This window comes from Melospiza georgiana, chromosome 1 (genome assembly GCF_028018845.1).
Source record: "Melospiza georgiana isolate bMelGeo1 chromosome 1, bMelGeo1.pri, whole genome shotgun sequence".
NCBI lineage: Eukaryota > Metazoa > Chordata > Aves > Passeriformes > Passerellidae > Melospiza > Melospiza georgiana.
In genome coordinates, this window is record NC_080430.1 from 60,367,328 (window position 1) to 60,381,907 (window position 14,580).

The 14,580-nt window shown below is 38.9% G+C and overlaps 1 protein-coding gene across 1 annotated transcript; it reads right to left on the reverse strand.

Annotated features, from left to right (window-relative positions):
* Window positions 1-11,061: 11,061 nt before the first annotated feature.
* On the reverse strand, window positions 11,062-14,102 carry LRRC14B (leucine rich repeat containing 14B). The gene is made up of 2 exons (XM_058040145.1): window positions 13,198-14,102; window positions 11,062-11,707 (listed from the first exon to the last, which is right to left on the reverse strand). The coding sequence occupies exons 1-2, from the start codon at window positions 14,100-14,102 to the stop codon at window positions 11,062-11,064; spliced, it is 1,551 nt and encodes a 516-aa protein (XP_057896128.1).
* Window positions 14,103-14,580: the final 478 nt, after the last annotated feature.

Here is a 14,580-nt window from a genome sequence, read left to right on the forward strand (position 1 = left end):
TCACTACTACTACTAGTGTTCTACGCCAACCACAACTTAGTCAGAAAGGAAAGCTTTTTCTGAGAGTGTCTGAGAGCTTTGTATGAACCACAGATATTTGACAGATGCAATTTTGATTATCAGAGGAAAAAGAAAATGGCAAGAAGTTTTTAATTTTACTGGTTATAATTTTACTGGTAAAGTTCCATGCACCTTTTCAGAAAGTGGCAAGCTCAAATGCCCGTCATGTCATCTGTAAGTCAGTATTCATATAAAATGTGCGTCAAATCAAAAGAATTTAAAACTTTTCCTCCAAGTTTCTATGCCTAGATTTATTATTTCCTACAGATATTAGATGAACTGAACACATTTTTTACTGTGGGAGTGCTGGAACGCTGGAACAGGTTGCCCAGAGAAGTTGTGGGTGTCCCATCCCTGAAAGTATTCAAGGTCAGGTTGAGCAGCAACAAAGGAGACTCTTGATGGTAGAGAAACAAATTTTGACTATAGAAGAAACTCGGATTGAAGTATAGGATCAAGTTTTCTCTCAGCTCTTGGTGTAAATTCAAAGTTGTACAAAATTGCATTTATCTGTGCTATTCACTACTGTAACAGAGAGGTTAATGAAAACTATGCCTAAGATATCAAATTTTAAAATACATGGGATGGATTACAACATGGGACACTCTCTAAGTGAAAATCTCTGTATTTCAACATTTCATCATATTAGGATTTCATGAAGTGCCAAAGAAGGCGGCAAAATACCATTCAGGACATTATTTACTGGAGTTCAGCCTGGCCATTACCACACACACTTTCCATTAAATGAAAAATTACTCTTTACAACCAATAAGCAATGAGGATCAAAATTGATTGAAAGCATCTTAAAAAGTAAAGTATTTCATTGTGAATGATCTGTGATTAAAATTCTTCTTCCATCTTAGTGAAGGACAAATCTATTCTTCCATGTCATGTGGTTTAAAATGGTATAAACTAATGTCGTCTTCTGAAAAGATATTATCTAATTTTTTTCTATTTTAAGAAGAAAATATTCCTAGCCATACAGCACACGAGAATTAAGTAATTTTAAAGAAACAAATGAAATTAAAATCTTCTGCAAACATAATTAAATGAAAAGCTGTGTTTTAAATAGGAGGTAGATATTCAATGGTATTTTTCTACCAGTTGTTTGAATTATTATACCAGCTATTTTGCCCATGAAGAGAGGTATTCAGTGTTTCAGTTTTTTCCAAAGTGTTCGTGATGTGCTAGGCTGATCTCTGTGTGTGCCTAGGTGTGTGTGGAAGGGGGGGCATGTAAAGGGGAGTGTGCATGTTTGCTTAACGCTTGTTGTGGCAGATTCCTGCCTCAGCTCCATCATTTGTTTTAGAAACTTCATAGAGAGTGGATATGAAGTCTAATATGAACAGGAGATCAAGTCCCAAGGAGATCAATTCCCAAATCATCCATTTTACTCTACCTTATAAATAATTTGCTTTGTTGCATATTTTATCAAGTATACTTTAAAGCCACATGGAGGAATGAGAATGTGGAGAATCCCTCCAACTTTTATGCAAATGAATTTTCAAGAAAATTGTCATTTCTCCTTTACATACATCTGGGACAGGCATGATGGCGATGTCAACCTGTTGGAGTTTTTGCTGCTGGGAGAAGTTGTACAAAAGGATTGGTTTTTACATTGACCAGTTATGGAATCAAGCGCAGGAATACATTGGAAATTCAACTGGGAGTTCCTTTTGCCAGCAGACTACTTCTAGAACGAGCTTTCAGATTGAAGCTGACGCTTTTGCACTGGTTTTGATTCTTTCCTATTTTCTTGGCTTCTTTGCCACTATCTAGACAAATCTGGAACTTTTTTCCCAACCAAAATTGTTTCATAGTCTGATAATTATGATACATTTTTTACAAGGAATTTTTAAAATCTTTGTTAGAGTTAAGAAAGTTAAGGACTTAGGTCTTTTTCTTCCCTTATCAATATTGCAATGAAATTGATAAATAAAGACCAACTCTTTATTTTTATTTTTATTTTTATTTTGGAGCCAAGTAGATAATTCCCATCCATTCAACCATTTTGTGGACCAATAAGTTGTCACTTCTTAACAATATACCTTCTGTGACTATGTTGACAACACTTTGGGTGAAGATCCTGACTGGTCTTAGATACACATAGGGAGAAATTTGCTCAGCCAGTGTCAGTCTTAAGCATGCGTATCAGAAGATCTTTCTAGAGCTGGGAATTTTCCCATGAAAGGGATTCAGTTAGGGAAGAGACACTTGTCCCAGAGTTTTAAATTCTTCTTGAACACTGCTTAAGGAACTTAGATGCCATGTCCATTTGGATCTCTGTCTGCACAGAACTTTGTCATGCCAGTGCTTGAAATGCATCTTGAAGAGAATTCACTAGCACAGAATGAATGAGAGTGGAAGAGGTTGGTGGGGCTCACCAGGCCCAACCCCCCTGCCTAAACCAGGATACCTAGAGCCTCTTGCCCAGGATTCTATCTGGGCATCCTTTTAATGTCTTCAAAGGTCCAGGCTCCACAATCTTTCTGGGCAGTCTGTGCCGTGGTTCAGTAAAGAATCATTTGGTGATGTTCAAAGGCAATCTCCTGTATTTCAGTGTGTGCCCACTGCCTCTTGTCTTTTCACTCAGCATCATTGAAAAGACACTGGTTCCCTCCCCTTTGCACTATTGCTTCCATATGCATGTGTGCTTCCATGTAGAGATATGTCAAAAACCTCCCTGAAGGCCAGGCAGACAATATTCCCTTCATCTACCATGCAAGTTGATTCACCAGAGGAGTTTAAAAAGTTGTGCAGCATTAAGTTCCCCTGGTAAATCCATGCTGATGACATTCTTTTGTCCTCCTTCATGTGCCTGGCAATGCTTTCCAGCAACAGCTTCTCCATCAGCTTCCTCGGGATAAATGTGAGGCTGGCTGGCTTGTGCTTTTCTGAGTCCTCCTAGTTGCCTTTTTTGAAGATGGGTGACATTTGCTTTCGTCCAGTCTTTGGGCACTTTCCTCAGTCACCATGATCGATCAAACATGATTAGGAGTGGCCTCAGAATAACATCTGCTAACGCCCTTGAGACCTGTGGCTCCATCTCAACGGGGCCTGTGGACTTCATGGAATACGTACCAATTCAGTGTCTGTGCCCATAAAAGTTTGCAAATTGGAATATGAATCCCAATATTACCAGGTAGATTGTGCCTGGGCTAGTCTGACCCTTGCTGCTAGGCCAAAGGCGGCAACTGTGGTATTTCACCTCAGAGACACCTTTAGCTGGCTGGATGCTGCAGCTGGGTGCTGAAACAAGTCCAGATTTGTAGAAACTCAGTTTACCTCAGGTAGGAAGGCTTCAGGCGATGGTGAATAGAAAGGAGACGGATTCTGCCGAAGGGTTAATATCCAGAGTTTTATTCCATGGTCACAGAGGTCTGAATCTCAGGTAAGAGCTCCAACAGAATACCAACCACATGGCCTGATTGGCCTTTTAAGCTCCGGGGCAGGGGGAGGAGAAGGGACAGGTGAGCACCAACCAGGTGGGAGGGGCAGGGTCTCAAGGGACGAATGACACCTAGACAGGCCAATGACCCCAGGCCTGGATTGCATCTTTTGAAACTGACCAACCACTCGAGGCCTTGCTGGAATGTTAAGCCTGATTGACAGAACTCACTCAGCAAGGGGGCAAGGGGGAAGGGAGGGAGGTAGTGCCATACCTGGGGAAGGGACTGGGAAGTTTAAAACAGGATATTGCAACACACTGCAACATTGCATGGGAGAACAGGACATATTAACCGCTACCTGAAGAGTGAGTGAAAATTTATGGAAGCAATCCAAAACGACAAAGACTAGAGTTCTCTTTTAAGAAAAAACATCCTATCACGGAGCTGAGCAGCTTTAGATCTAGGGAAACTTTCCTTCTGAAAGGATACAGAAGACATTCTTTTACCTTATTCAGTAATAAAATGGACTGACCATTCACTTGCAATACAGAAAATTAAATTATTTCTAAAATTGTTGCCTCCTAACTAGACAATCATGTACTGGCTGGGTATTTCCCTAACATACGACCGCACCTCCTTGATGTCTCTTATGCGTACAGACTATTCAAATTAGGTCATTTGAGTGGGGATTACTGGTCTTTGAACTTTCTTTCTGATGAATTTGGAATATTTACGGAAGCAAGGACCTGAAGATGAAAACTTCATTTCCCATCAGTGCACTTTAACATCCATGGCTGTAATGCCATTGTTTCTCACCAACTGAGTCAAGAATTTATGACTACAATGTGGATCAGCTCCAAAAGGTATGATAAAGGCTGCATAATATTCTCTCTTGGTAAAGCTATTTATCTCAAATGAAGTGATCAAATTCTAATCACTCACTGGCCTAAAGCTACAAGGAGGGGAAGATGGACCAGATTGTCCTTCCACTGCTGTTCTCTTTGTCACCACAGTGTTTAATATGGGTATGAAGACATTCAAAAAGATATCTTTGCTGAATTCATAAAATTCAGTCTTAAAAAGTAACTTTTTAGCAGCTGAAATGAAAAGAACAAATAAAATGTAATTAATTCTGCAGAAGATTGAAATTATTATTTCTTCATTTTGCAGTTGAAGATGTATATTGTTTAAGCTTGTCTTGTGTTGTTCTACAGGTTTTCTAAGTGGCACACCTTTCTTTATGAATGGACTGTCCTTTCCTAAATTCTGTCATATGGAAGAACCTGCTTCTGATAAGAAGAGCACTAGGATGTCTTTACTTGACCTTTTGTTTTTACTGATGCTTGGTCCTCTGAAATGAATGGTTTTTTTTTAATTGAAATGTGTTATTATTTTTCCCACGGGGTAATCCTCAGACTCTTCCTGTCAGAGCTGTCGCTAGTCAGCTATTCTCCTATCTGTCTTTAAGTAGTTGAATGTTCTGGTGTAAAAGTAGCACCTTCTATGTAGCCATGCTCTTAGTTGCCAGTGTCATCTTGAATCCAAACACCCTCCTGCTAGGAACCGCTGGTTCTGTATTCAACTAAGGGGAAAAATCGGTCCATCCATGCTTCCTGATTTAAAAGATAAAGGTATATAAAGGTATGGTGTCCCTAAACGATACTCTGCAGTTGAACACTAATCTTTGCCGTGTTTCTTCAACTCACTTGCAAGTCATTAATGAGTTAGGGTTTTGTGAGAATTGCTTAGTTTGAAGATGATTTAAGAAGGTATGAGAACACTTTTCTGCCTCTGGTATAAGGATACTTTTCAAATCCATACAAACTTGCTGCAAATGCAAAAATCTGCATCTTGTATTGTCCTAAGTCACAATATAAAGATGTATTCTGTTCCCATCCTCGAGAGCTGCTGAAACCAGGAGGGGCATCTTTTTTCCTGTTAAGGGGCCCATCAACACCTTGCCTTATGACTCAGAGATAACTCCCTCTGGAAGCCATTTCTGTTTAACGGGTATTCAAGGACCCACCGCATGACTCAGAATTATATTAGCCTATTGTGAGATGCTCTGCCTAGGGGGGAGGAGTGGTGTTTTCTTTTGTATTTTTGCATGTATTTGGGGTTTTCCCCCTTTTCCTAATAAATTGTATTTCTGCCTTGGAGTCTCTCACTGGTTTTACTTTCAAACCCGAACAAAAAATTTGTTGCCCAATGTGAGGCCAGAGGTACTGAGGAAATTTAGAGTTACAACTTTGTATTGTAGAAGCCACCTATTCGCTGTGATGTTCAACATGCTTATATGGGCCCTATACCTAGCTCTCTATATTTTTCTCTAATTTTGGGGATTTTTCTGCCAAATATAATGCTCCTGTATAAACCAGGATATGGTGTAAAAATTGTTTTATTGGTCTGTTATGTCTATTGCATGATAACCTCCTAGGCAATGAACGTCATTTGGAATACGTACTCAATTTTGTTTGCTTGTCCTAATCTAGGCTGCTATGTCTGAGGCCTCAACAATCACACCCAGCCCCTGGAGGGAGGTGTAAAGAATTCCTTTTTCCAGTCTTTCAGGCTTGACACAGCAGTTTTTGAAAATGTTGAGTTCTCTCTGGATGCCATGGGCAGTATAGTGTTGTTGTTGGTTCCTCTTTGTCTTTCCTGCACAGCCTGCAACATGCTTAGAAACAAAGCTCTACATGGTGTGGTTCAGTGTTTTATTGAGGAAGAGGAAAGGAGAAGCAAAGCAACAGCGTCCATGTCTGCACAGAATGCCAGAGGAGGAAAGAACCAAATGCTGCACAACAGCATCCATGTCTACACAGACTGTCAGAGAGGAGGAAGAAACAAAAAGCAAAACAGTGTCTGTGTCTACGCAGACTGTCACAGAGGATGAAGAAATGAAAAGCATCATCAGCATCTCCACACAGATCGTCACCGAACCAGAACAGCCTGAACCAGTAGCAGTTGTCCCCGTTGAGAAGAAGAAATCAAAGAGCAAATCAGTCTGCATCATGACTGATGAGGATGTGGCAGGACCCTTGCACCCAGCAGAAGTGTCAGAGCCAGAAATCATCACTTGCTCTCTATCCCTGGGTGAGCTGCATGACCTAAGGAGGGAATTCACCTGCCAGACGAACAAGTCTGTCCTGACCTGGCTGCTACACATCTGAGATGCTGCAGCCAAAAGCACTTTGAAATACACAAAGTATCCCAAGTGGAAGCAGGACCTTATGTTGGTTTATGAAAGAGAATGAGAACTTTAAAGAATGAGTACGGATTGATACCAACCACACACAAAAGAAGAAATGTGTGGCGCCATGAGGCATTTTCCAAAGTAGGTCATGCATCAATGACAAGCACATATTTTGCCTTCCAAAATGTGCTCTGCCACTATGTATCTTGGCCAGTGATGCATGAAGACCACTCTAGTGCTTGCCCTGCACTTGTATTGGACACAGGGAGAGCTTGGAAGCAGCAGTAGTGAACTGTACAGCAAGCTGGGAGTTCTTCCAAGCACAGGCTCTTTTGCACAAGGAACACCCTCTGGAGAAATGGAGCCAAGGGAATAGCAGACCTCACTTCCATTCCAAGTTTGAAATGGGCAAGAGAGCCAAAATATCAAACCACTGCAGAAAACAAAAAGAAACAAACAAACAGAAAGAAATACAACTTTTATTAAGCATTAATGAAGCTTATAGTCTTGCTTCATTAGGAGCATGTTAGCTGGTGCTCAAAATAAAAAGTAAACTAATATGAAGCATAGCCAAGGTTGTCTTTCAGTTTGTAAAACCTTCTACAGCAAACAAATAAAACTCTAACAAGTAAAACCAATGTTGTATGGTGGCTCTGAGATGAAGAGAAACCTTCAGCACCGTGAAGAAAAGCATGGCAAAGGAAAAAGCAACAGCTCAGTGCATGATTTCCCACAGTTCACGGCAGAGGCGATAGGAACAAAAAAAATCACTTCTGACTGAAAGATTGAGAAGGAAAAAAATTACCTCCATCTTTATTATGAATTACCAGAACAGATATGTGTTTTAGATGTTTGAATATTCTCAGTTCTGGAATTTAAAATACTTTAAAGTTGAGAACAAGGTGGAGAGTTGATCATCTTCCACAGAGAGAAATAATTTTTCTTTTTCTGGACAGACAAGTTGTGTTCCCCTTAAAATCCTGTGATCCTCTGCTGCATTTAGTTTGCACATTCTACTTGAGATTAAAACTATCTTTAGGATTATTTTGTAAAAATTTCTTGGATAAAATGAAGAAATATCAATGCAGCTGTACCTTAGACAGCAAAATATCTTTAACCTTAGTACTTGAAAGAATGATAGAGAAGGTTATGCTGGATGCAATTTAAAGACATTTAAAAATAATGCAATCATCAGTCACAGTCAATGTGTTTTCTTCAAAAGTAAAGCTTCTTTGTCTAGGTATAAGACTATTTTAAAAATCCCTACAAAATAATGATTACAGTTGCTGCTTTTAGGATTAACCAGAGGCAGCTTTGAATCTCTGGCCACACATTCATTGAAACAGGTGTTAAATTTACATCATAAATTATTATCCTAGACACAATAATTTTCACACAGGGTACTTTTACTTGAAGGCAGTACGTGGAGAGCATTAGGTACTATGTTCCTTCCTTGTTTCTTTGCAAGGTAGTTCATACAGTCCTGCTCTGCTGTTGACTGATGCATATTTTAAGGAGAGAAAGAGGAGCTTTGTAAGCAAAGGTCGTATGTGTTCGGAAGAATTGACCTGTAGTCCATAACTTTTGAGTTTAAGAATATTAATTTAAAAGGTGTAGGATTATATTGGGAAACTTGCTTCAGTTTCATGTATGACAACTTTCCCTGCAACAGTAGTGTTTATTTGCCTTTTTTCTGTTGATAGGCTTTTATGTTGTTGAGATAGCTGTCTCCAAGTACAGAGCTGCTGTGCTGCTTCTTCCACAGTAAAAATCTTACTGTCATCTTTCTTCCTGTTGCTTCTTTCAACTACACTGTGTGTGGTCAAAACATAATATGACTTAAATTATGAAGAGATCAGATGTAGCAAAGGTCATTTATAAAGATTTTTTGCCTGTTCTTCAGTTTCATGAATTTTGTCAAAGGAGAATATTTATTTCCTATGTACTAGGTATTTCACTGAATTCAGTACAGTTACTGAATAGGGGAGTTCAGCAATTTCAGCAGCAGAAAGCTCTTCTGGCAATCCTTACCCTGCAAAAGAGAAAGATTTGCAAGCGATTGCTGCTGAACAAAACATGTCCCAGCAAATGAAATTAAAATATGCTAATGAATAAAAAATTACAATATAGTAAATAAAACATGGTACTGAATAAAGTATGGTGAATAAAATAAAAAAAATAGCAGTCTCTTTTCATTGGAACTAAAAATTCAGCCTTTAGCTGTGATATTCATCATTGCATTTTGTGTTTAGAACATTCATTTGAATATGATGGGAATGGTTTTGATTTTCAGGGTTTTTTTACATCTGCATCTCTTCTGTGTCTTTCACAAAGAAACCTGAAGTGACTTTGAGTATTCTTCTTCAGACACTTAAAGGAACATAATGAGCAGATGTGGTAGGAGGGAATTGAATTCATCTCCATTCACAACACATCAGACATCTTCTTTCCATGGACAGCTGTGTGGTTTCAGTGTTGTGGTAACTCCTGCCCTGTCTCTGTCTGGGCAGCCTTAACTGGAGCTTAGAAGACTGTCTCCTCTCAAGGTGGTGTGTAGTTAAGATTTCAGAGAGCTTTCTGGATATTCAGTATAAATTAATTTGGATCCACTCCAGTCTGAACCCAGTGAAGCTGACAATAGTCCCATAAGGAAGAAAAGGGAACACCAAACAGGACTCAATCAGTATCTGTCTGTACTTGCAAAGTGTAAGGTAACTTTATATAGCTAAGTATCGTAGCATTAATCCTTCTTCTATAACAGCTGTGTTCCAAGTCCCACACACATGGAAGAAGAAAGAGCAGGTCCAAACCAAAATCACACTACTGGGGCAGAAGACATGCAGGAACCCTTGTTGCAGTAAGTCAGGCAAACATCAAAATGTTAAAGGTTGACCTGTATTTAAAACCAATGAGAGCGACCATAATTAAGAAAGAAACTAAAGAGAAGAAGGTGCCATATCTCAGAGCTAAAGCTCTAAAATAGTCATAGTGATGATCGTCACTTTGCACCAAAACAAAAGCTACATGCTTCTGCTGGCCCAGGAGCCAGCATATAGACATGAAGATTTCTTCCATATAGAAAATGGAAGAAAGGCAGGAGTTTGTGGGTTCAGAAAAAGGAGGAAATAAAGTAAAGGGGTGAAGCATGGCAAGAAGAAACCAGAAGGAGAGCTACACAGACAGCAGACTTTATAAGGCATCTAATTATTCTGAAATAAGAGCTGTCTATTTTGTGAGAACCAAAAAAGGCAAGGACCGACTGTTGTACCACAGCATGTTCCAAAATGGCCAGCCTTCACCTCCAGGTACAGCCTGTAGATCGGAGGGGGGAAGAATCACTACTCTTTTACAGCTATAGTACAGGGTCCTTTCCCAACAAAAACACCACTACTTATCCCAAAGAAGTAGACTTTTGGCATAGCAAAATTCAAGTAACTTAAATCTGACTGAGAAGTCATGGGTCGAGTCTGAGATGGAAAGAATGGTGAGGTTGGAGGGAAGAAAAGGTACAGTAGAGGTAAGGATAAAGGAGCATGTGGAATTCTGTCAAAGTATAAGTACGGTCATATGGGACCCAATTCTGTCATTTACTATTCACAACTCCTTAGTTTAGCAATTTAGATTACCTTTTTATTTCTCAAGTACTCTGTAAACATAAACAGGTCATGACCATTCACTTTCAATTTACCATCATATGTTCAATCAATAAAACACATTAGAATGTGAGCTGACATCAAAAAATCATTTAAATGCATGCTGTGGAACCTCTAAGTTCTGCTTAGTACTCGGTCCATTAATTTTTGGTTTGTTTGGGGAATTTTTAAAATAAATTAGGTTAAGAGTTGTTTGCATATTCCTACTGTAGATAAAAAGAAAGCTAGACAAATCAGCACTGCCTAAATGAAGAAAGTGTTTTCCTTACCCTCAGATGATGAGGCTCAGTATTATTTCAAATAAACTGACCTGGTTATCTTAATGATTATCCTCAATACTACAGTGACACCTTCAGCTCCTGCTACAAACATTCACTTTCAGTCCTGTTTGAACAAGTTTTCATAAACTATTAAAGTATATTTATTATATATTTTTTTAATATTATTATATTTATTTTTTTAATTACCTAGAAGCTAACCAAGTCTCTAGTTTTACAGGTGAGAAGCTGAGTAGCACTTGTTTACCACTCAGGCCCCAATTAAAGTACTCTCTATGTGTGGGAAGTAGTGCTTGTGTAAGGTGTATGCAACAGATATAGCATAAGTTACAGTATCTCAGGTGATTCGAGGCTATTCAAATAATAGTAAATTCAGCTGAAAAATTAAAGGAAATTCACAACTGATGATTGGAGGTGAAGATCTAGAAAAGACTAATTTAAGTTCTGATTTGCAGATCATCTCATCACTACTTCACAATTTTACAAATTTAATTAATTTTGTTAAATGAAGAAGTGAACTTCTCTAAAGTCTCTTTGAAGGACTTGATCAAGTAAGCTCCCAGTTCATTGTTTGTCTCCTGAACAGCTGCATCATAACTCCCAAAGAGTGGCGTTGAAGCCTTCACATCGTCTCTATTTGCTTGGAGTAAAATAAGATTAAGCTCCTCTGCTACTCCTTCATATTTTTGGTGATCAAATCTGCAAACACTGGCATCATCAATGGGGTAGGTGATGCCAATAGGGTAGCAATCCCTTGGAACGGGGAACTCCACATTTTTCAGCATTGGCAATTCACAGAGAAATGTGAAAAGGTGTTTAAGTGCTTGGGATGACAGTGGGTTTCCAATAAACTTAAACTCCTGTAGTTTCTGACAAGGGCTTAAACCTAAAACCAACATGTTGACATGAGTGTCTTGGATATTACAGTCCTCCAGAGTAAGACTCCTGAGCACTGAAGAGCAACGGCTGAGGAGCTTAAAGAATGTTGATGGGTAAAGCTCAGGTATATCATGACCACTCAGGTCCAGGGCTTCCAAGTGATTGGCATGGAAGCTATTGGCTAAAAAGGCCATATCAGCATGGTTCAAGGAGCAGTTAGAAACATCCAGCTTCTTCAGTGGAGTTTTTAGTGGGCTGCAAAATTAAAGACAAAAATGTTTTATGGTACAAAATGTTGAAAAGCTACATTTACAAAATTTCATGCATCTAGCCACATTATGAATGCAGCCATCTACCAAATAATTTTTTCAAATCTCTCTTGAAAACAGAAGCATGTGACAACAATAGCAAGTATATTTTCTTCCTGAAATTAGTTCCATTAATTACCTCTTTCTATGCATGAGTCCACTGCACTATTTTAATGGGGATTAATTTACTAACATTCTATGTATCAATTTTTTAACCAGTTATATATTATAAAGTGTCTGTCACTTGCTGACTATAACAGCAGATCACTACTACCATAAGAGCATTGGTAGCTGCTTGTAGAAAGCTGCAATAATTCCAGAGATTTAGATAATTTCCATTAAGGAAGGATTAATTCCAATAAAAAATAAGCATTCTGACAGAATATCTGCTTTCATTTCTAGCTGGTATTTTTCTGCTACATTTTTTAATGTCCAAGAGGTTTAGACATTGTAGTGTTCTGGAGTTTCAAAGAGACATTTTGATGAAGAAGGACGGAAGAAGTGTAAGTGAGATTTTATTCAGATATTTATGTTAAATATAAAATAGTTCTGACAAATGAAAAGCAAGAGATCACTTTCATACTTTACTACACCTTAGTGAGACTTCGCCCACAGGGTTCAGCTGCATCAAGCTTAAAAACTAGCAATTCATTTCAATTGTACCAGTCAATATATGAAGTATGCTACTCACAAATTTTAAATAAAATGGTTTCTTGTATGGGAAGAATTTTAGACCAAGATCATTTGTCTGTATGAAACTTTTATCTGCCTTTTTTTTAGATGCTCTGAAAAGCTTACAATTAACTTATTACCTGTTCCAATATAAGTACCGCTCACTGGTAGCTGGCTAGCTTTTTGCAAATTGCCAGTTTTCCACTGGAATTCATAATGAATATTCACATATCAGCTTAATTTGCAATACAAAAAACTCTTGTCTTGACATCAAGAGACAGAACAAATAATTCAAATCAAAGCCTCAAATGAAAATCAACTATTCCCCTGCCCTCCTTAAAATACAGTATCTGTGAAAAGCATATTTACTGACTGTTCTTTAGAGGACAAACATTCCCTAGATACTCTAAAAAATACTTGGAATACAGCTCACGGCCTGCACCAAAGGCCGATGCAAAGCTGATTGAAACATAAGTTCAAATAAAAAATGTCTGGGTATACCCATCTCTTCTGTGGTAGCTAAAAGTATATTCTCACCAGATGAACCCTGGAAGATTAATCAAAATAGTCACTTTTCCAAAGTGTATTAGGTATGCTTTGGCTGCTGATTCTCCTCAACACATAATCTTTCCTATCTTCCTGCTGCCCCCTCCCACATACATCCCAACATACACTCACTTCCCTTACTCTTAGAGATTCCTAGCTTGATGGTGGCACAAAGTCCTCTTTTTTACAGTGTGACTGAAAGCAGGATGACCACATTACCTGAGAAGTTTCTGTATTCTTCCAGTGAGTATAGAAAATGACATACTCAGCTCAGTAAGCTGCGTCATTTCACCCATTTTCTCACCAATTTTAGTAAGCGTCTGTTCGTCCGTAGCTGTGAACCTCCGCACATTAAATGTTCGTGCTGGCAAGGTCAAGGACATCAGTAGAGGGAAGTGGATACAGTTGAAGAGCATTTCCAAGTGTTCCATTTCCAAGTGAACATTATGAACTATTTCCAGTTTGCGCAACAAGGAGGGATCAGTGAGCTTTATGATATAGAAGAATTTCTGCAAGGTCAGGTTGTCAGATCTGAATGCCACACAGCAGATTTTCAGTGGACAGCTGCATTTCTTCAACAGGGCCTGCACAACCAGCTCATAGTTCCGCTCTGTAACAAACAAGTCAATTAGTACATTGATACTGACTTCAAAGGTACCTGGACTGCACTGTGCTTGTTGCAGGTAAACCAGGAGGTCTGAACAAAGCTTAGAGAGCAGCTGTGTCCTGGCCCACCTGCCCATTGTCTTCTTGCACTTACAAAATTGAACTTCAACATCTTTTATACCCGTCAGGTCGACCACTTTCAACTTTTTCACGTAGGGAGAAGACTGATTCAGCACATAGTCTCTCAGCCCTGTCAGACAGCTTTCCAAGCACACTGAGCATGTTCTATGGCTTAGGTCTTCCTCATAGTCCAGAGTAGCTCCCAAAAGTTTTCCAATGTTAAAATCAAAAAGTGGCCAGTTCTCTACCAAGTCGTGAATCACTTCCCCTTGGTCCAGTAAATAGCTAGCTTTGAAAAGAAGCGGAAAAAGATCATGAGTAACAGCCCCAAGACTCTTCCTGGCAAACTCGGCATTTGACACGAATGCTTCAGCGCTAATGAATCGGAGAGACTTCATTGTTGTCCTGGACTCCTTACTGTCATGGAGAGTCACTTCTATATTTAACTAAAGATCCTAGTTGCTTACAACCTCCTATTTTTATCTGCAACTGCTGCTTGCTGCTATCGGGAGCCTGGGAAGCCAGAGTGAAGAGTCACATGCTACTTTCTATTTTAGAGCTACACTGTGAGTTTGCAGTAGTCATCTGTGAGATCTTGAGTCAGAGAGCTTTTATGCCCTCATATTTATATCTAAGATAATTCAAGTAAATATAGACTGCTACCCAGCAGGAACAGTAAGATCAATGCAGCACACATACCTGAGAATATTGTTGTATTTTTTTTATGTCATACAAAAAAGCACTCAGAGTTCCACTTAAACAAATGACATGATCTCTATTCCACTTTTTTTCCATGAAAGATGCTATGCTGGGGATTCACATGCTGATTTCAATGGGGATGATTTCCCAGAGTTAGCGTTGAGCTTCTTCTAAAAA